This window comes from Caretta caretta, chromosome 1, assembly GCF_965140235.1.
Source record: "Caretta caretta isolate rCarCar2 chromosome 1, rCarCar1.hap1, whole genome shotgun sequence".
Taxonomy (NCBI): Eukaryota; Metazoa; Chordata; order Testudines; family Cheloniidae; genus Caretta; species Caretta caretta.
Genome location: NC_134206.1, coordinates 170,475,176 through 170,498,091, shown reverse-complemented (window position 1 = coordinate 170,498,091; position 22,916 = coordinate 170,475,176). Strand labels below are relative to the sequence as shown.

At 40.6% G+C, this 22,916-nt stretch overlaps 1 protein-coding gene across 5 annotated transcripts in view; it reads left to right on the top strand.

Moving 5' to 3' along the window:
* GABPA (GA binding protein transcription factor subunit alpha) overlaps nucleotides 1-22,916 on the top strand; it is a 39,249-nt gene that overhangs the window by 4,849 nt on the left and 11,484 nt on the right. For all 5 annotated transcript variants that reach the window (XM_048868102.2, XM_048868108.2, XM_075133334.1 and 2 more), the window contains exons 3-5: nucleotides 5,808-5,952; nucleotides 10,642-10,726; nucleotides 19,004-19,249. In XM_048868102.2, the coding sequence (XP_048724059.1) occupies nucleotides 5,808-5,952; nucleotides 10,642-10,726; nucleotides 19,004-19,249 (476 nt within the window). The remainder of the gene's footprint in view (nucleotides 1-5,807; nucleotides 5,953-10,641; nucleotides 10,727-19,003; nucleotides 19,250-22,916) is intronic.

Sequence of the window (22,916 nt, the reverse complement as noted above, 5' to 3'; positions counted from 1 at the left end):
ATCTCAGTCTTCACCCCTTTCCCCAGATAAAGTAAGAATATGTTGAACAGGATGGTCCCATTACAGTTCCTTTGTGACCCCCCTGCTATTTACCTCTCTACACTGTGAAAACTGACAGTTTATTCCTACCCTTTTTTTCCTATCTTTTAATCATTTACTGATCCATGAGAGGACCTTCCCTCTTATCCCATGACTGTTTACTTTGCTTAAGAGCCCAAGGTAAGGGACCTTGTCAAGGGCTTTCTGAAAGTCCAAATACACAATATCCACTGGATCATCCTTGTCCACATTTGTTGACACCCTCAAAGGGTTCTAGTAGAATGGTGAGGTGTGAATTCCCTTTACTAAAACAGTGTTGACTCTTCCCCAACATGTCATGTTCATCTAAGTGTCTGATAATTCTGTTTTTAATTATAGTTTCAACCAATTTGCCAGTTAATGAAGTTGGGTTTACTAGCTTGTAATTGCCAGGGTTGCCTACGGAGCCTTTTTAAATATCGGTGTTGCATTAGCTAATCTGCAGATATCTGGTACAGAGGCTGATTTACATACTGCAGTTAGTAGTTTTACTATTTGAGTTCCTTCAGAACTCTTGGTGAATACCATCTGGTCCTGGTGACTTATTACTGTTTATCAATTCATTCCAAAACCATCTCTATTGACCCCTCAATCTGAGACAGTTCCTCAGATGTGTCATTTAAAAAGAATGGCTCAGGTGTGGGAATCTCCCTCATTCTCTGCAGGGAAGACCAATGCAAAGAATTCATTTACATTCTCTGCAATGGCCTTGTCTTTCTTGAGAGTTCCTTGAGCACTTTGTCATCCAGTGTTCTTCTCCCCCTCCCTCCCCACCCCCCCATTGTTTGGCAGGCTGCCAGCTTCTAATGTTCCTATTTTGCTGTTAGTTTTTGTGTCTTTTGCTAGTTGCTGTTCAAATTCTTTGGCCTGTATAATTATGCTTTTACACTTGACTTGCCAGAGTTTATGCCCCTTTCTGTTTTCCTCAGTATGATTTGACTTCCAGTTTTTAAAGGATGTCTTTTTGTTTCTAACTGCCTCTTTTACTCTGTTATTTAGGCATGGTGGCATCTTTTTGCTTCTGTTACTGTTTTTGTTTTGTTTGTTTCTGGGGAGGGTAGGGGGATACATTTAGTTTGAGCAGTTTGCAGGCATTTCATTCTTGACCTTTCCTTCTAATCTCTGTTTAACTAGCTTTCTCATATTTGTGTATTTCCTCTTTTTGAAGTTAAATGCTGTTGTGGTGGATTTCTTTGGTATTTTCCCCTCTGCAAGGATGCTGAATTTAATTACATTATGGCTGCTATTACAAAGCAGTTCAGCTATATTCACTTCTTGGGCTCAGATCCTGTGCACCACTTAGGACTAAATCAAACATTGCCTTTCCCCTTGTAAGTTCCAAGACTAGCTGCTCCAAGAAGCAGTCATTAGTGGTGTGTACAAATTTTAGCTCTGTCTCCCAACCTGAGGTGATGTGCTCAGTCAATATGGGGATAGTTGAAATCCCCCATTATTACTGAGTTTTCTGTTTTTGTAGCCTCTCTAATCTTCCTGAGTATTTCACAATCACCATCCTGGTCAGGTGGTCGGTAGTTTATTCATACTGCTATACTTTTATTTTTTTTTAAACATAGAATTTCTATCCATAAAGATTTAGTGCTTTTGGCCTGGACTTAGGAAAATCAGACTAATGGAAAATGTATATAATTTGTTTTATTATGCCGAAAGGAAGCCATAACACACAAGATGTAACTTGCTTAGGATGACCCATAGTATCCTGTTGTAATTGTTGTGACTGCCATTTCTAATCCTCTCACCACATTATGTAAATATTTCTTCTATGCTATTTTCCTTAAGGTCATTTACCCTTTGCCAAACTAAATGATTGTCACCTTGAAGTAAAAACAAACCTATGGTAGAAATGGAAATCACTTTTAGAACTGAACAAATCGTCAAGCAGCAATTCCGACCTTCCAGACCCTGATTACAATGTATGATGGGTCTGCATTGTTTGTGATTTCTCAGTCATTTTTTCTTTGTCTGCTACTTTTACTCTGGTTCTGTTAGTGTCTTCTCTTCCTTTCCTTTCTTCACCTCACTCTCACTGCCTTGACAACTCCCCAGGAGCATGTTTGTGAAGTCTGCAGCATGTGTACAGCCATTAAATCAATATGTCCTTCTCTAGCTGCCATTCCCAACTGCTATAGGAACTTCAGATTCCAACTTTCTGATGCCAGTATGCCATCGCTTTTCCCATCAAAGGGATGTAAACCAAAGCAGTTTGCAACTAGAAGGGGGGGTAGGGGGGGAAAGAGATAATATCTGTGACATTAACAGCGCAGCTGCCATTGCTGCAAATACCAGAGATTAAAAACCTTTTGATCTACATGAGTTACCTTACTTCTGTCTAAATCTGCTCCTACAGCTTAATTGCCACTGTCTACAGTTTAAAAAATAATAATAATCATGGCTCTGTTACCTACTCTTGAAGAGCTTCCTTTAGGTATTAGCCTCTTTGCACTGGAGGAAAAAAGTATAAATGGACAACATAAATCCTGCCTCTAAATCTGATTTCCTCTTTATTTTTAACAAATTGAGTATTCTCCTATATTTTGTATGCTCCCTCTGTACATAAGCAAAGGCACCAGCCCCTCAAAGCTCTCCTTAGGATCGGAACTCCATACAATTTAATGAGATGTCCACGTGCCTGGGTCTACATAGCTTTAATGCAGGGGTTCTCAAACTGGGGGTTGGGACCCCTCAGGGGGTTGTGAGTCTATTACATGGGAGGTTGCAAGCTGTCAGCCTCAACCCCAAACCCTGCTTTGCCTCCAGCATTTACAATGGCATTAAATATATTAAAAAGTGTTTTTAATTTATAAGGCGGCGGGGAGGTCACACTCAAAGGCTTCCTATGTGAAAGGGGTCACCAGTACAAAAGTTTGAGAACCACTGCTTTAATAGTAGGTGACAAAACCAAGGTTACTCTTCAGGTTTCTCTTTGTAGCATGCAAACTTCTATATCCTTCTATATTATCTGCAGTGTGCATGGAGTTTAACCCATTCTTAATATGAAGACGTCGAGTGAGATTTTTCTACCTGCTCTGTACTATAACCGTTATCTTTCCTTCATTGACTACTATTCCTAGCTAAGTGCATGCTTTATCCTGCTGTCTGTCCTTCCTGTATGCTAACCTTTAGACTTGCTCCTCAATGAGGCTGGATACCCATGTGTCCCCTGCTCTGGAAGCTGTGGCTGCAAGTGAGTCACTGCTGTGCTTTATATAAATGCCTGAATGCTATCGCACTGAACCCCATTTATCCCTCTCAGGACTAATTATTTCCTTGCAGACTTCTTGGAGATTCAAAGGGAAAAAATTATGTAACAAAAGATGGCAACAGTTGAACTCCTTCCCCAGTTCCAGGTGATGCCAGAGTCATTCCTACCTGCCGGGTGGATTTCTCAGCTCTTTCTGTTTCACTAGTCTGTCAGTTTCTTCCCTTTCTCCAGTTCACCATCGCTTCCCTGGTGCTGTATTGCTGTTGTGCTCTGCCCAGCTCCTGTTAACGCTTCATCCCGTGACCGGGAAGGTGGGGGAGGGTGTGTGTGTGCGGGGGGAGGGTGTTCTGATTTCTCTTTATTTTCCAACTGCCGTGGAATCTTCTGATTCCAACGTTCCATCCCTTTTCTGTTTAATGGGGACTCACCCAAAGCATTCTGCTTGCTGTTGTGAGTAGAGGAGAGAGAAGGAATCTGGTTATGGACATATATTTTCATTACGTTAACAGCAGTGTCACCATCACAACAAACACCCAAGTTTGTTAATATTCTGCAGGAGTTCCTTGGATACCAAAAGGGCTTTCAGAGTGAAACAAAATGCTAATATTTTCGAATTGTGAGGTAATTATGTAGTCCTGGGGTAGCCATTGATTACACATCCTGGTAATAATCTATTTACCTGGATGGCCCAGACCTTGGATATAAAGAAATACATTGTGATGAAAAATGTAACAGCCTTTTAACTCTGACACATGAAATGATTTTTGATGTATTCTAAGATAAAAATATGTATTTATGTGGACTTTTATATATGGCTGATCGTAGTGCCATCTAAATATAAAACTTGTTTTAGGAAGGATTTTGTGGTGTTTATTACTGAGAAAAGAGCAGTATTTTATATCAGAATCATGTTTGTTTTATGATAAAATCTGCATTTTTGTGAAGAAAGTGAAATGTTGACATGGGCAGTGTAAGACTTATGATGTCATTAACTATTTCACTTCCTTGCTTTTAAGTACTTGGGTTTTATAAATGGTGATATTTAGAGTGAGAATCCTTTAAGTGGGTTTTTGAACAAGAAGATTTTTTGGTATTTCTTAGGGTCTTGACTGTTGCCTTTTTTTCCCCCAAGTCTGTTCTTTTTCCTTTTGTTTGTGTGAAAATACACATATAAATGTTTTTTAAAAATCAAATAAAAGGATAGGGACTGTTTGTAGGTGCAGAGATCTGCCTACACAGAGCGGCCTTCAGGATGGGTCCTGTACTAGCCCATCTGAAAAATTTTGGCATTTCTAAACGCATTACCTAGTTTCTTTGCACTCATTTAGTTCTTTTTCATTTGGTAGTCTTAAAATACAGAAGTGAGCAAGCATTCTCCTCATTTTAAATTTTTTTCTAACTAATTAGAGATTTGGAAAAGAAATTGAGTCGGTGAGTTGTATTGTCTTAGCATTTCTGAGATCAGGGTTCTGCTCCTATCATTTCTCCAGATCTCCTACTTAACTATTGACAAGTCACTTAAATTCTGTTCCTTACTTAGTTGTGCCATTTGGTGACCTTTGGAAAGTGCAGAAAGTGACTATTTTTATCCCTTGTGACTTTTTTACATTATTTTTTAGTCGTCATGTTTGGGGGAGGGGGGGGTTATTTTTTCATTTTTATTGGCAGATTTCTTTTCAAAAATGGCAGATTTTTATTTAAACATTTTACTATTTTTGTCCCTAACAGTTGCCTCTTGCACCTGCCAATTTTAATATTTGTTTCAGATTTTAATTGTGATGGGATACATTTGGACAAATAGAAGAACATAGACATTCGATAAGTGGCACAATTTAAAAAAAAAATCTTTTTTAAATTCTTATCTCCAAAAGCAATTATTCAGAAACATTGCAGTTGTCTAAGCACTGTTCACAAAAAGATATCAGTAGCTTAAAAACTGCTTAATTACAATTTATTTTATTCAAAAATAGCTGGTGCCCAGTTTTAAGAAATAGCAACAAGCTCTTTGAGATGGACCATAAATGTAAGACAAGTCCAAACCTGCAAATCAGAGTGTCTTTTAAATGACTTATAGTTCTAACTACTCACACATTGCTGGGATTTAAATTAAATGGAACCACTTGGGGGAAAAGACCAGAGTGTCACTGAGTAAAAACATATGATCACCCCACCCTCTCTATCCCTAGGCTTCAGAGCCAGAGCTCTAGCCCCAGCTGCAACTTCAAAGAGCTGTCTGCAGCTGTTTTTAGAGCCCTTAGCATGAGTGCTGCAAGCCTGAGTCTGTTGACCGGAGCTGGGAGGCTTGCTGCTGCGGGCTCTGTAGGCATACCCTGAGTAGGGCTTTCAATAAACTATTAAAATTTCTGGCATTAACATTCGCTTTTGCATAGCTTATCTCCAATTTGTTTTAACTTTTATTACTGTAGGAGAACACACAGCTAATTCATGTTCAAAGCTGTTTTGTTAACATCCGGTTAATAATCAATTGTTTGATCCTTTGGTGTTTAAGCATCGTTGAGCAGACGTACACTACAGCAGAATTTGTGAGTCAGGCTATTGACATCAATGAACCAGTTGGAAATCTTAAGAAGTTGTTGGAACCAAGACTTCAGTGTTCCTTGGACGCACATGAAATCTGCCTGCAAGATATCCAGGTAAATCAAAGAGTGTTGAAAAACTTCTTCTGAGGGTTCTAACTGTACTCTGAGAATAGATCTGTATATTTAGTCCCTTCCCTCCACTCTGATCTTTATATAGGGGGTTTCACTCTTCAGTTTGCTAAATTGTCTACAGTTAAGAGTCTAATCTTGCAAATGTCAGTCTCATCAACTTGAAACTGTTTATAATATGTACCCATTAATTACTAATTTACTGCAAATAAAACTGGGAAACTTTTAGGGTTCGTGTCAGAAATGTATCTCAGTAGCAGAATGTCTTATCAATTTTGGGGGGGAAATATTATAATTTGAAAGTACAGATCATACACTAAGAATTATGTTCCAAGGTATCTTAGGTCAGGAGGCTTGACTGTTCCCTGAAGCCTTTGCTACTTGCTCGTGCATATGGGAGTTGCACTTTTTCAGATTTTCTGAATTTAGAAGCCAGAAGAGCTTTACACAGCATTGTTTTTTGTGTTTTCTGATGATTACAGGTCTAGCTGTAAAGATTGTTCTGCAGTTATACAAAAACATATTGTGACTTTTTTTTAATGTATGTTTTTGAAATAGATGGTTACTGCAGGGTTTCCTGGATGATGATTTTTTTTTTATTTCGATACGAATTGATTTCATTATAACTTTTATAAAGCTTAAATAATACAGCCACTAAATAAATACTTGGTAACCTTTCTAATTTCCTTCTACTCTTGTTAATACTTAAAGATTCTCTCGAGTTCCAGGAAAGGTCATTGGCATACATTGAAATTGCTTTACTTCAGCCCTCGTTGGGTAGTAACACAGAGATTTAAAAGAAAGTATGTAAGATATTTGCTGGCCCTGATGTGTGGTTACTGTTCACCATACAGGAGAGCCATATATTCTGGAACTTCCACTGCCAGAAGCTGGGAATGGGCAACAGGGGATGGAGCACTTAATGATTACCTGTTCTGTTCATTCCCTCTAGGGCACCTGGCATTGGCCACTGTCGGAAGACAGGATACTGGGCTAGATGGACCTTTGGTCTGAACCAGTATGGCCATTCTTATGTTCTTATGAATTTCTGTCTGGGTAGTTATTACAGTATGTGTGTATATTTCTTTATCTGTAGAATAGGAGCTGCTAACAAATGCTTGATCGCACTAGCTGTAGGAGTGACATTCTTAGTGATGAGAAGTTATGCTCCTATTTTCCCAGAAAGAAAACATGGATTTTTGTATCTATTAATACTCTTACCCAGAGATGGCCAGCCTGTGGCTCCGGAGCCACATGTGGCTCTTTAGAAGTTAATATGCGACTCCTTGTATAGGCACCGACTCCAGGGCTGTAGCTACAGGTGCCAACTTTCCAATGTGCCAGGGGGTGCTCACTACTCAACCCTGGCTCTGCCATAGGCCCTGCCCCCAGTCCACCCCTTCCCACCCCCTTTCCTGAACCTGCCGTGCCCTCACTCCTCCCCCTCCCCCCCAGAGCTTCCTGCACGCCAGGGAACAGCTGAACGGGAGGTGTGGTGGGGGAGAGGTGAGCAGGAGGTGCTGGGGGCGGGGGAGCTAATGTGGGGGGGGACTGCTGATGTATTATGTGGCTCTTTGGCAATGTACATTGGTAAATTCTGGCTCCTTCTCAGGCTCAGGTTGGCCACCCCTGCTCTTACCTTATCCTTGTTGATGAAAAATGCTGTAGGCAACAGGTGTAGGTGAAGTTGTAGTTCAGAGTTTCTTTCTGAGACAGGTCACTTTTTTCTTTCTTTTTTTTTTTTTTTTAAGTTTACAGAATGATGAGTATAGTTTTTCAAAAGACAAAATGCAGGAATTGAATAGCAAATATGAAAGTCTTTCAGTTTTTTTAATTCAGATCCTGCTACAACTACACAAAAATGTACAGTTACCTAATTTTTTCCTATAGCTATCTTCTAGCTAGACTTGTTGCCAAAGTGTGTAACATAGAGATTCTTTGCATAATAAAAAATCAAATTTAGAAATATCTGTTAACAGAAAAATGATCACAAGATACTATATTCAGGACACAAAGATGTATCCGATATTGACATTGGAATTAGATTCTTCAGTGACTTGTATTTTTTTATTATGAAGCTGAGATAGTAAAAATAGGCTCTGTTGTCACAGTCAAAAAATATATATGTAGTTTATTTTTCAAGTAAATTAAGTTTAGCAGGAAATATTCTTGAGGTCTGAGGGCCCAAAGAAAAGAACTAAGATTATAAAGCTGACTTTCTCTAGCCACTAAGAGTTATTTTAGAGCTCAGGAAATATTGAAAAGTTTCATTTGCTAAAACTGCATTTTTGTTTCAGACCTCCCACATTATGCTATTATTGACCTATTGTGATGTGAAAATGACTAGTCACTGAGTTACAGTTTGTTTGACAAAATATATTTTTAAAAGATTACAGTAGACTTTCAAGTATCAGAGGGGTAGCCGTGTTAGTCTGGATCTGTAAGAGCGGCAAAGAGTCCTGTGGCACCTTATAGACGTATTGGAGCACAGTAGACTTTCAATATATCTAAAGTACCAATTAATGAAGCTAAAAAGGATTCAGTTTTAGCTGATAGATCAGGGGTTCTCAAACTGGGGGTCGGGACCCCTCAGGGTGTCGTGAGGGTATTACATAGGGTGTCGCGAGCTGTCAGTCTCCACACCAAACCCCACTTTACCTCCAGCATTTATAATGGTGTTAAGTATATAAAAAGTGTTATTAATTTATAAGGGGGTTGCACGCAGAGGCTTCCTATGTGAAAGATGTCACCAGTACAAAAGTTTGAGAACTACTGTGATAGATCCTTAATAAGGATCTATTTGCAAATTCTCAAAAGTTTAATATTTGATAACTATAATTCATCATGGAGGATTTTATTAGGCTTACAATCATTTTATTTGTCATCCTGTTAGCGCTTTTGCTGTCACTCCCTGCATAGAAATCTATAATCTTATCATTTTTTTAAACCTCTGTAGTATGTTGTTTGAAGCAGAGTCTAGCTTACTGCAAAGATTCCCTTGCAGTGAGGTGCTGGCAGTGGAATATTGTGAAGACCTGGAATAGTATTTATGTTCTACTAATGTAGTTGCTTCTAAAGCAGATGTAACTGAAGGCGATCATGAAGGGCACTGAATGAAAAGAACATATCTTCTCCCAGTGTTGTTAGCCTCATTTGGGGTTTTCATTAGATCAGTGGTGAAAAACCAACTCCCTCTTTCCCTTTCTGTCTCTTTGGCCAGGTCTACACTAAAAATTAGGTTGAGCTAGGTATGTTGCTCAGGGGTCTGAGAAATTCACAGCCCTGAACAACATAGTGATGCCGACCTAGCACCTGATGTAGACATCACCAGGTGGATGGAAGTATTCTTCCATTGACCTACCTATTGCCTTTTTGGGGAAGTGGATTAATTACAGTGGCAGGAAGACCTCTCGCATCACTGTCGGTGCAGCTGCAGCACTTTTAGTGAAGACATAGCCTTATTTGATATAATGATGAAAAGAGGAAGGGAAAGAAGGCTCTCTTAAGAGCTAAAACATAGTTAATGACTCCCTTACAGTAGAAATGCTTCTTTGTATTGGACCTCACAGTGTTATGTCCCAGAATATAACTTTTTTTTTTACCAACACCTAAAAATGGAAGTTGAGGGAAGAGAACATTTTTTGCTCAGCTAGAAATAGAGGTGAAAACATAAATGAAGGTAGTTTCCTTGATGTCAATGATCATGGCCTGATAGAAGTAGCCTCTAGCTGGTTCCCAGTAGCAATTTTAACTGATTAGTGATTGGGGCTGTTATCCAGAGGATACAGAGAGTAGGGCTATCAGATAGCCTCTGGTGGAAATAGCTCCCAGCTGGTTCCACGCAGTGGCTGGGGCGTGAGATGTGACTTTGAATTCTATTGTACTGGACAAATCAGTAATACACCGCTTTTTTTAATATACTGTTGAGTGAAATAAATGATTTTCTGCAGAAAGTTTGATGTGTAGAAGAGAGGAAGATAGTACTGTAACAATAAGGGTATTAAAGTCCATGTAAAAGATACATTAAAGAATTAATCAGAATCACAGCCAGTGTGGCATGATGTAGTATTTCAGAGGCATAAAGTGAAGATTGTCTAGACAACTATCTTTGATTGATGTGGTGAGTGACCATTAAATAGTATTACGTATCTGTATTAAAGGGATACTGTCAACTTAAAAATCACACTTTTGTGCATTTTTGCAGTTACCACCTAAGATTAGAGAGAGAAGTGTTTTTCTTTTTTACTTTGTGCATTGTGACAGTACATTGTTTATAGTTGGCTTCACTATTTCCCCTGTGGCATTTTTGGGGTCTCTTGCATAGTAGCAAACTACTTTTAACTTAATTTTTTTTTTAAATTGACTAGACTGCAGGTTGACAGTTCCTTTTAAAAATTTTTGTAATTGGAGCTACTGTTCATCAGCATGGAGTAATTTTTCTTTAGATTTCAAATTTCTCTGGGTAAAGAGCATGTCTACTATGACTTGTACAGTGCTGCACACGCTTTTGATGATTAAGACTAAAAATATTTGATAGTTGCAGTTAGGAACTCAAGTATTCTGATTCCCTGACACATATGTACAGAGTTTTTTGAACTGAATATACAAGATAACTTTATAAAAGCATTTAATTATAAGTCTAGTAATTTAAAAATATTTCCTCCTTGTATCAAGCTGGACCCAGATCGCAGTCTCTTTGACCAAGGAGTAAAGACAGATGGAACAGTACAGCTTAGTGTACAAGTAATATCCAGGCAAGGTAAGCAGTTAAGCATTTTATTTGCTGTCATACAAGGTGAGCCATATTGTAAGTGTATTCATGCATTACTATTTTTAACTGTAGCATTGAAAATATAACTGCATTATTCATGCTCCTATAGGTTGATTTTTTCCATTGTGCACCATATGTTTATAGAGTGTCCGTTAAAATTTGTCATGGACTGATGTTTCTGCAGCCCAAAATGTGTCTGTCTTCCATAGTAACTTTATATAAATCTCAAACTAGGAAAGCTGGTGGGATGGTGACAAGGAGGAACTTGGCAGTACCCTGCATGTGAGACCTTTCAATGAGGTCAAGCAGTTGTTTGTCTCATGCTGGGCAAAATATCTAGTCAAATGAAGCAGAATTGCCACCTGCTAATTGAGAGACACATCAATATAACGTGAACTTACTGCTTCACAAATAATTAAATTATGGTGGCATTATCAACTGATCATGTACTAAAGATCAGAAGCAAAAGCCTAAAGTGGTCATCTCTTTGTTGATACTTGTGTTTCTAAGATATATTGAACTAAACCGTAGGGACACATAACCAATGTTGTTTCTTCTAGTGCTCGTCCCTGTGTGTATTCCACACATGGTACGCATGTGCTCGTGTTCTTGAGACCGGAGATTTCTAGCAAGTAGCATCCGTTGGTTTGTGCCTATGCAATTGCTCTCTTCATGCTCTATGCCAAGGCCATAAGGGGTGGTGTGGATAGACACTCCTCTAATTCCTTCTTAGTGCCACATGTCCCGAGTTGTAATCCTCTGTATTCAAAGCTATCTTCACATAGTCTTCAAAACCTGTAAATATGATTGTATGTCGTTAGTATTTTTAGCGTTTTAATGATTTTTATATTCTAGTTAGTACAGTTTAGTTTCTCCCTTCCTTGGAGATCCTCTTCTTGGGGACTATGCCTAGAGTTGCCGGGTTTAAGAACTATCTCCTGCCCCTTCTTCTCAGTCAGTGATGAACGCCAGCTCCGTCTTTACTGCTTTGAGGAGGCTCATGTCTCTGCCAAGTACAGCTCCGCTGCTCCTTATCTCCTCAAACCCATGAGGGACAGGAGCTTTGACTAAGCAAGTACCTCAGGGAGAAGGACAATATACTCCAGTCAGCTACAGGCCAGGGAGATACCGCTCCCTCCCCCGGTACATTGGCCTTAGTCTGTAAGCCCCGCCCCTCTGAGCATGCGCTCTGGAGCAGAGGCCAGAGCTGATAAGCTCAAGGAATCGCTGACTCGGGCCTCTCATTAGAGTAAGGGGCACTTTTGCGAACAGATCCCTTCCAGATGTTTTCCTGAAAGAAAGGATCCCTCCCTGACTCTGTCCAAGTCAGGTGAGTCCTTGTGCACAGATCATAAAGACTTCAATCTGCCTAAAACTCCTGGCCATGAGGGTAAGGTGCAAAGGAGAGAGGACCAAACTGGCAAACTGGTTGAAACTACAATAAAGAACAATATTGTCAGACATAATGTATTCCTGGAAGTCAAAGCTCTTCCTCCAGTGTTAGGCTAGTGTGAATGAGGAAACATGAGCTTGTCCTCTGTTTTCTTAAAATGTAGCTGAAAGAAGTGAGGTGGAAAGAAAGACAGACAAATCTGGCGAATGTATTTTAATTTAACATTTCAGAAAGCTAGTCTCAGGCTATTACTTCAAAATAATGCTACTTATGATCTGATCCATCTACAGAGTTAGTTCATCACTTTTTTCTGGTATGGGTAAAGCAGTAGATTCAATGGCTTGTAGTCATTTGACAAACAATGATTTGATCTTTGTTATAATAGTGAGTAGTTCTTCTCTAGTTTTAAAAAGCTTTATTTATTATGCCTGTTTTCATTCTTTGAGGGATCAAAATACAGGCCTTTAACCCCTGGTTTTATGTAAAACAGAATTATAACTACTGTTGCTGCATATGTTTAAAAAAAAAATAAGATGGCTTATTTAAATACTTCAACTTGTTTATAAAACTCTTGTTTGAATTTAACAATCTTCATGACTAATTCTTCATTTGATCAGCCACTTTAAATATTGGTACTTCTTTATACATTTCATGTTTCCATATTCTGTATTTTTTACTCTTTTCCCCTCTCACCCTGTGTCTAGGTAGAGTGAGGTAAGAGGGCCAAATTCTGCTATTCCACCAGTATGAATCCAGAACAATTCAATTGACTTTTGCCATCAAGTAACTGAAAGCAGAACTTTGCCAACATTTACATCAATGGGACGTGTGCCTTAATGATAGGGTCAAATAATAATACCTAGCGCTTATATAATACCTTTTCATCCAGAGATCACAGCTTCTCATGTAATTTTGAATGTTAATTTACAATATTTAAAATCCATTTTAATTGGTCTCGTTAAAGAAAAAATGTGTTGTATGACCATTCATAGATTCTTACAGTATAGACACTGTTTTTGAACAGGGATTCTCTAATTGTATTTAATTAGATTTATAGTTATTTGAGCAATTTGAATCATTGCATTTCCAAAGGGACTATATTATTATAATTTTAAGAATTTTTAACACTTGGGAAAGAGATACTGAATTAACAGCCTTACAGACTTAAATACTGTATCTCCACATAACATATAAATATGGTGGACAGCGATCGTATATCTCTCAATCTTCAAGCCTGTCAATGTATGTCAGAAGTAACTGAAATGTGTGACAAATTACCGAAATGTGGAGTATCTGTTTTGTTTTTTGCATCTGTGCATTGTGATTGGCAGATCGTAGTGTTCATTCAAAATGCTGCTGCTATGTTAAGCTTTTTGGCCACCTTACTGGTCACATCCTCCACTGGCTTTCCTTTCTCCTCCAGATCAGGCACAAGTTTCCTGTCTTCACCTGTAAGATCTTTTATCAGTTACTTCTTCCCTACCTATGAAATCTGTTACCTTAAAACTGTCATCTTTACTATCACTGTCAACCACGCCAGCCTTCATCTGCTTTACTCTGTTTATCTCTCAAAGCACCTTTGTGTTTTTCCCATGCTACCCCATTATCCAGCAGTATATGCAGCACCAGAACCTGGCAAAGCGATACTGGGCGAGGAGGCGACATCAGCGCGGTCACGTGAGTGATCAGGACATGGACACAGATTTCTCTGAAAGCATGGGCCCTGCCAGTGCATGCATCATGGTGCTAATGGGGCAGGTTCATGCTGTGGAACGCCGATTCTGGGCTCGGGAAACAAGCACAGACTGGTGGGACCGCATAGTGTTGCAGGTCTGGGACGATTCCCAGTGGCTGCGAAACTTTCGCATGCGTAAGGGCACTTTCATGGAACTTTGTGACTTGCTTTCCCCTGCCCTGAGGCGCATGAATACCAAGATGAGAGCAGCCCTCACAGTTGAGAAGCGAGTGGCGATAGCCCTGTGGAAGCTTGCAACGCCAGACAGCTACCAGTCAGTTGGGAATCAATTTGGAGTGGGCAAATCTACTGTGGGGGCTGCTGTGATGCAAGTAGCCCACGCAATCAAAGATCTGCTGATATCAAGGGTAGTGACTCTGGGAAATGTGCAGGTCATAGTGGATGGCTTTGCTGCAATGGGATTCCCTAACTGTGGTGGGGCTATAGACGGAACCCATATCCCTATCTTGGCACCGGAGCACCAAGCCGCCGAGTACATAAACCGCAAGGGGTACTTTTCGATAGTGCTGCAAGCTCTGGTGGATCACAAGGGACGTTTCACCAACATTAACGTGGGATGGCCGGGAAAGGTGCATGATGCTCGCATCTTCAGGAACTCTGGTCTGTTTCAAAAGCTGCAGGAAGGGACTTTATTCCCAGACCAGAAAATAACTGTTGGGGATGTTGAAATGCCTATATGTATCCTTGGGGACCCACCCTACCCCTTAATGCCATGGCTCATGAAGCCGTACACAGGCAGCCTGGACAGTAGTCAGGAGCTGTTCAACTACAGGCTGAGCAATGTAGAATGGTGGTAGAATGTGCATTTGGACGTTTAAAGGCACGCTGGCGCACTTTACTGACTCGCTTAGACCTCAGCGAAACCAATATTCCCACTGTTATTACTGCTTGATGTGTGCTCCACAATATCTGTGAGAGTAAGGGGGAGACGTTTATGGCGGGGTGGGAGGTTGAGGCAAATCGCCTGGCTGCTGGTTACGCGCAGCCAGACACCAGGGCGGTTAGAAGAGCACAGGAGGGCGCGGTACGCATCAGAGAAGCTTTGAAAACCAGTTTCATGACTGGCCAGGCTACGGTGTGAAAGTTCTGTTTGTTTCTCCTTGATGAAACCCCCCGCCCCTTGGTTCACTCTACTTCCCTGTAATCTAACCACCCGCCCCTCCTCCCTTCAATCACCGCTTGCAGAGGCAATAAAGTCATTGTTGCTTCACATTCATGCATTCTTTATTCATTCATCACACAAATAGGGGGATGACTACCAAGGTAGCCCAGGAGGGGTGGTGGAGGAGGGAAGGAAAATGCCACACAGCACTTTAAGCACAGCACTTTAAAAGTTTACAACTTTAAAATTTATTGAATGACAGCCTTCTTTTTTTTGGGCAATCCTCTGTGGTGGAGTGGCTGGTTGGCCGGAGGCCCCCCCACCGCATTCTTGGGCGTCTGGGTGTGGAGGCTATGGAACTTGGGGAGGAGGGCGGTTGGTTACAGAGGGGCTGCAGTGGCAGTCTGTGCTCCAGCTGCCTTTGCTGCAGCTCAACCATACACTGGAGCATACTGGTTTGGTCCTGCAGCAGCCTCAGCATTGAATCCTGCCTCCTCTCATCACGCTGCTGCCACATTTGAGCTTCAGCCCTGTCTTCAGCCCGCCACTTACTCTCTTCAGCCCGCCACCTCTCCTCCCGGTCATTTTGTGCTTTCCTGCACTCTGACATTATTTGCCTCCACGCATTCGTCTGTGCTCTGTCAGTGTGGGAGGACAGCATGAGCTCGGAGAACGTTTCATCGCGAGTGCGTTTTTTCTTTCTTTCTAAGCTTCACTAGCCTCTGGGAAGGAGAAGATCCTGTGATCATTGAAACACATGCAGCTGGTGGAGAAAAAAAAAGGGACAGCGATATTTAAAAAGACACATTTTATAAAACAGTGGCTACACTCTTTCAGGGTAAACCTTGCTGTTAACATTACATACATAGCACATGTGCTTTCATTACAAGGTCGCATTTTGCCTCCTCCCACCGCGTGACTACCCCCTCAACCTTCCCCCCTCCCTGTGGCTAACAGCGGGGAACATTTCTGTTTAGCCACAGACAAACAGCCCAGCAGGAATGGGCTCCTCTGAGTGTCCCCTGAAGAAAAGCACTCTATTTCAACCAGGTGACCATGAATTATATCTCACTCTCCTGAGGATAACACAGAGAGATAAAGAACGGATGTTGTTTGAATGCCAGAAAACATACACTGCAATGCTTTGTTCTACAATGATTCCCGAGTACGTGTTACTGGCCTGGAGTGGTAAAGTGTCCTACCATGAAGGACGCAATAAGGCTGCCCTCCCCAGAAACCTTTTGCAAAGGCTTTAGGACTACATCTAGGAGAACCGCAAATGCCAGGGCAAAGTAATCCTTTCACATGCTTGCTTTTAAACCATGTATAGCATTTTAAAAGGTACACTCACCAGAGGTCCCTTCTCCGCCTGCTGGGTCCAGGAGGCAGCCTTGGGTGGGTTCGGGGGGTACTGGCTCCAGGTCTAGGGTGAGAAACAGTTCCTGGCTGTCGGGAAAACCGGTTTCTCCGCTTGCTTGCTGTGAGCTATCTACAACCTCCTCCTCATCATCATCTTCTTCATCCCCAAAACGTGCTTCCGTATTGCCTCCATCTCCATTGAAGGAGTCAAACAACACGGCTGGGGTAGTGGTGGCTGAACCCCCTAAAATGGCACGCAGCTCATCATAGAAGCGGCATGTTTGGGGCTCTGACCCAGAGCGGCTGTTCGCCTCTCTGGTTTTCTGGTAGGCTTGCCTCAGCTCCTTCAGTTTCACGCGGCACTGCTTCGGGTCCCTGTTATGGCCTCTGTCCTTCATGCCCTGGGAGATTTTCACAAAGGTTTTGACATTTCGAAAACTGGAACGGAGTTCTGATAGCACGGATTCCTCTCCCCAAACAGCGATCAGATCCCGTACCTCCCGTTCGGTCCATGCTGGAGCTCTTTTGCGATTCTGGGACTCCATCATGGTCACCTGTGCTGATGAGCTCTGCATGGTCACCTGCAGCTTGCCACGCTGGCCAAACAGGAAATGAGATTCAAAAGTTCGCGGTTCTTTTCCTGTCTACCTGGCCAGTGCATCTGAGTTGAGAGTGCTGTCCAGAGCGGTCACAATGGAGCACTCTGGGATAGCTCCCGGAGGCCAATACCATCGAATTGTGTCCACAGTACCCCAAATTCGAGCCGGCAACGTCGATTTAAGCGCTAATCCACTTGTCAGGGGTGGAGTAAGGAAATCGATTTTAAGAGCCCTTTAAGTCGAAATAAAGGGCTTCATTGTGTGGACGGGTGCAGGTTTACATCGATTTAACGCTGCTAAATTTGACCTAAAATCCTAGTGTAGACCAGGGCATTGTCTCATTGTCATATCAGAGATGATGGTTCAAATGGTGATAGAACATGAAAGGCCTTTTAAAATAAAGACAAGTAGTTTGTGTTAAATGTGTGAAGGAGGGGGAGTCAATAGAGTAGGACATAGGGAGTGCGGGTGACAGTCAAATTATGAGCTAGGAGATGTATTTGTATCTGCATTTGAATGGATATAAATTGGGCAAGATAGCATTTAACAAGGCCACAGAGGAGGCTGCAATAATCAGGGCCTAGATTAACCTTTTAGGTATGTGGTCAGAGAGAACAAACCAGAACTCAAGGTGTTACACAGGAAGAAGCAGCAAGATTTAGACACTGCCTAAGTGTGTGTACCTAGAGAGAGAGGTCGAATAGGAGTGATGATGATAAAATAGGATAGTAGAGTGACTTCATGGAGAACTTAGAAGAGGGGGGTAGAAATTTTGAGTGGATTTGGAGTTTGATGGAAAACCGGTTGTATGACCTTGCTTCCTGAAACTTCTTGTTCTGGTTTTGAATTGTGGACCCTTAAAAATCTAAACTTAAGATGACACATAAAGAGGGCATCAAGGTAATGTTGGAGAAGGGTAAGGAATGAAATCTGGCAGTATCCAGGAGGTACTGATAGGTAGGCTTACTTACCAGGGAGACAAATGAGAGCAGAAGTTTGGAGTTAAGAATGACTATAAGATTTCTTGGAGCAAAGTAAAGGTCTGAGTTATTTTATAATCATACTAATGATTTATGTAGCACTTCAAACTGCTTTATAAACATTAATCCTCATAACACCACTGCAGAATAGATAAATACTACTTAACCCATTTTACAGATAGAGGAAACTCAGGTGGAAAAGGTAGGGACTGACCCAGAGCCACAGAACAAATTGCTGGTAAAGCTGGATTTAGAACCTGAGCATTCTGGTTTCCAGTCGTCTGATCCACTAAACCACATTGCCTCTTTAAGAGTATGTCTACACTGCAGTAAAAATCCAAGTCACAGAGCCAGGGTCAATTGATTTGGGTTTGCAGGGCTTGACTGGAGCCTGGGCTTTGAGACCCCCCCTCCCCCTCAGGATTTGGGCTCCAGCCTGAGCTTGAACATCTGCACTGCAATTTTTAGCTCCATAGCCTGAGCCCTGTGACCCTAAGTCATCTGACCCAGGTCAGCTGCAGCCATGCTACAGGTCTTTTATTACAATGTAGGTGTATCTTATAGGGTATCTTAAAGTGATGCTAACCAAAGTGTGTGTAATAATTTCAAAGACACTTTAAAAGTAACCACTTTTGAAGACTGAAAGTAATACATATTTTTGGACCTACTATATTTCCTTCATAGGACAAGTGTAATAGTTCCTTAGGTATGCATACGGAGCTGCCAGTTGAATATGTGTTTTGTGGGTATATATAAAAACTAAATTTGAAACGCATGGGATTGTGGGGTGAAGGGGCATAATTATTTGTATGTTCACTTTACTAAATTATAAGTGTATATGCTTAAGTGAAGGGTGAGAAGAAATATCACCTTGAGTCTGCTATCCTTGATAGTGTTGAGTCATATGAATCATTCTGAAAATGTGATGCTAACCGTGAATGCATCTGATGTTTTCTGTATCTGATTCTCAGCATGTAGTAACAGTATGTTTGGTGAGATTTAAATGAAACGAGTAATGCTTTTGCAGTGCTCAAAAATAATGTATTTTACCTTACTTTATTTTCATCCATATCTAGGAATAGAGCCCAAGTTAAACATCCTTGAAATTGTAAAGCCTGTAGAAACTGTGGAGGTAGTTATCGATCCGGATGCCCACCATGCTGAAGCTGAAGCTCACCTTGTTGAGGAAGCCCAAGTGATAACTCTAGATGGAACAAAACACATTACAACAATATCAGATGAAACTTCTGAGCAAGTGACTCGATGGGCTGCAGCACTGGAAGGCTACAGAAAGGAGCAAGAACGCCTTGGAATACCCTATGGTAATAAAACACGATGTTGAGTAGTTTGTATGTTTTTAATAATTGAGAATTATTTGATATTGGGTATTGTATAAGAGAACATTTATTAAAGTGCTCAGATACTATGATGAGATTTCATATGCTATGGTGATGAGTGCAGTACAAATAGCTTGATAGAGTAAGTAAAGTGGAGGTGGAACCATGGCTGATAGTTCCTTGGTAGAAGAGGGTAGGTTTCCTCCACAGCTTACTTATATTACAAATTTGTGTTTTCCCCTGGTCTATTGCATAAAGTAGTTTTAAAATATGTGTACTGGAAGATCAAGCTGTTTGTGTATGAATTTGACCTTGGGTCCAGTTCTCTGGTGTTCCTGACTCTCTTCAGGGCTCATTAAAGACAGTAGTAGTGGAGGATGTGGAGCACCAAGCAGTATCAGATTTGTATGAAAAGCCACACTTAGATTCAAGTACTTAAAGTACCTAATTTTTAAACTTCAATAATCTTTTCAAAAGAGGGTCACCATGGAAAAGACTAATTGTTCTAGCATTATAGAATATGGAATGTCTGTAAATGTGTTCTGGGAGCTAAATTGAAACTTTTTGTGTGAGACCTATGCCACACTTGAACCCTGGACTCTCCAGGTGAAAATTAACTGCGGTAAATCATTGTAATGTACTCTCCAGTGATATTCACGAAATCAACCTGTAATATGTAAACAAACTCCCATAAACTTGCCCCCCCCCCTTTTTTTTCCCCTTGTTGAGGAAGCCCAAGTGATAACCCTAGATGGTACAAAACACATTACAACAATTTCAGATTTGTTTGTCTTTTCTTGCCATTGTTTGGTTTTAGTAGTTGGAAAAAGTTAAATTCAGTCTCAGGTATTTACAAGGGAACAAGGTATTAAATTGGCTGATAGTCTTAACAGGTTCTCAGAGAAATAACTGAAGCAATGGCTTCTGATTTGCTTTGTTTTGTTGATCCCTTTTGACATACAAGCATTTCTGAATTCACTTTCATTGTGCTAGATATCTTGTTAATTGAGGGTTTGATATAAAAAGCTTAGGGATATTCATGTGAATATCTCTTGAAATTTCACAGCATGCCATCCATAATGCAAGAAGAAAAGTTACACTCTTCAACATAATACTAAAAACATCTAATGTTAAATAAACTGTTGTAAATCAACTTTATAGATTTGTTAGTATTAAAACTTTGCTTTCTCAAAGAAGAAAATCATCATTGTGAATGTGACACCATTGTAATTTCAAAGGTTTACAATTATTTTCCATTATGTAGGTGAGAATTTTCTAGAAAACAAAAATTGGCCTCTCTTATGACCAACCCAAGTATAGACATTTTGGAATTCTCCTCTTGGTAGTAGAAATGTCTTAATCAAGTGAATGCCAAAAAGGATAGCTTTTAAATACCATATCAGATTTTCCTGACTTCATGGAATTGGAGAGAAAGGAGGCACTTGAGGACCTTTTGTATTCTGAATGTATTGTTGGTGCTTTATAATATATGCCTGCAATTTTTTAAATGAATTTTTGTATGATTCCCCAAAGATGAGATTTCATTTTGCCTGACCTTTCTATAAATGTGTATAAATTGCATTTCTGCTGGGAGTTGTTTTTCAGCTTCATCAAGGCTTTCTGAAATCACTTGCCTCTTTTGAGAATCCAGAGCACTTTGTAACAGACAGTGAGAGATGTAGCTTGGAGTGAATAAATTTGTTAGTCTCCAAGGTGCCACAAGTACTCCTGTTCTTTTTGCAGATACAGACTAGCATGGCTGCTACTCTGAAACCTGTAGCTTGGAGTAAAATCAAGCCCTGTTTTGTAGTGATATTGCAGACTCTATTCCTTCCAATTATTTGTTCTGACTAGTAAGCTAAAAACTAACCACCATCCAGGAATTTTCCACCCTTTAACCGTCCCTGTTCTGTTTCTTCAGTTTCATTCTTGTCTAAGAGAAACATACAAGGTGTCCTCCACAGCTGTTCCTAGCTGTCATTTTCTCCTTTAGGCTATTTTTTGCTGGAAGCATGGAACAATCAGAAAATGCTAAATCAAAGGAAAAATGCCCCCAACTGCTTTTTGGAGCCGTAGTTTACCAAGAGGGACCTTAAGTGCATTGTATTTTCACTTTGAGAAGTCAAAGTTATTTCAGGAGACAAGGCAACAACAGAAGTAGATAATTTTTGGTGTTTTGGCAGACAGCTTACTTAGCCTTTTTAAGAAACAAGAAGCTCACTGTCTGGAGGTTCTTTGTGACTTCCAGGAGCTATGATGAGAACTCTCACCACCAGCAGCACCACCATTCCTTGGGCCTCCCCAGCTCTAGAATATTTCTTGGGGTCTAAGTCTTAACCAGGAGCATTCTCATATTTCTTTTACTATTTCCGGGGACTAGTGTGCTGCAAATGCAAAGTTAGCTCTTTAATACGAGATTTTTAAAACTCTGGCACTACCTATTCTTCTTGCATTTTGTCAGTGGTCCCAGGTTCAGAACTGCTGAAGTGAGAGGTTTCTGCTGACCAAGTACAAGATCCAGACCCTGTCGGGGAGAGTTTCATGACCAGTGGAAGTCACTGCTAAAGCATGTTTGTCTCAGCCATGAAACTCAAAAGCCCCTCAAGAAACCAGACAAGATACAGCTCTAGATACATCTTTTTCCTAGATGAGGGAATGAGGAGAGAACTTTCCTGATCCATTCTGTTCAGAAAATCGCAGAAACTATATCTGTGTCAATCCATGATGCCAAGCTGTTTTTTGTTAGGGCTTCCCAGAGCTCTCTTGGGGTTTGGAGGATAAATGGCTCTGATGTCCCAACGTAGATTCCAGAGTTATGCTGTGCTCACAGAAGCATTATTATGGAGTATAGTGTTAGCCTAAAGAACTTACAGGATATGACAATAGTAACAGGAAAAAAAATTGACCCTGCACGTGAAACAATTTTTGACAGCCATCTGTTCTAACCATTCACCCAGTTGGCCTAGTTACAACAAGGCAAAAAAACCCAAAACTATTCATCCTTCTCCCAGAAAGGTTAGGAAGCTTAATGATGTTGCTTAGAACTCTCACTAGCCACCAATATCCTCAGCTCCTCACTGGTTGCACACACAGTGTTACTGACCTAGATCTTGGTTGGGGAAGGGTATTCCATCCCAACATAGGGAAGGTTAATGATTCATATTGGAAGGAATGAAACAAAAAAAATTGGTAGAGAGAGCAATAGAGGGCTCAGAAATTTTCCGAGATGGCGAAAAGAAATGGTGATCCAAGTCAGAGGCTTGCCTAGCACTCCAGATACTGCACTGTCTCAGGCAAAGCCATAGAAAGCAAATTAGCAAGTCCATAGGAATAGTTTTGTAGTGGCATCTTGAGAATCAAAATTGCTTTTGTGTTGTGGCTTTCCACACCTTCTTCTATGTTCCCTTTTTGTTTCTCTGCAAAGAATGTTTGTGGCATGACCAGTCTTTGTTATTAAAACTTAAGAATTAGTTCTTTTTAAAAGAAGAAAAAAATTTAACAACTCATTCATATGACTTTTCAGTCATACTTGTTTCAATCACATGGGACAGTGTTTTTTCTGTGGTTCTTTTTATTGTTAGTCACTATAGGGAATAGTTCTGTAGTGTCTAAAATGGACAGGGTGGCACACCTTTTACAGTTATCAGTTGTT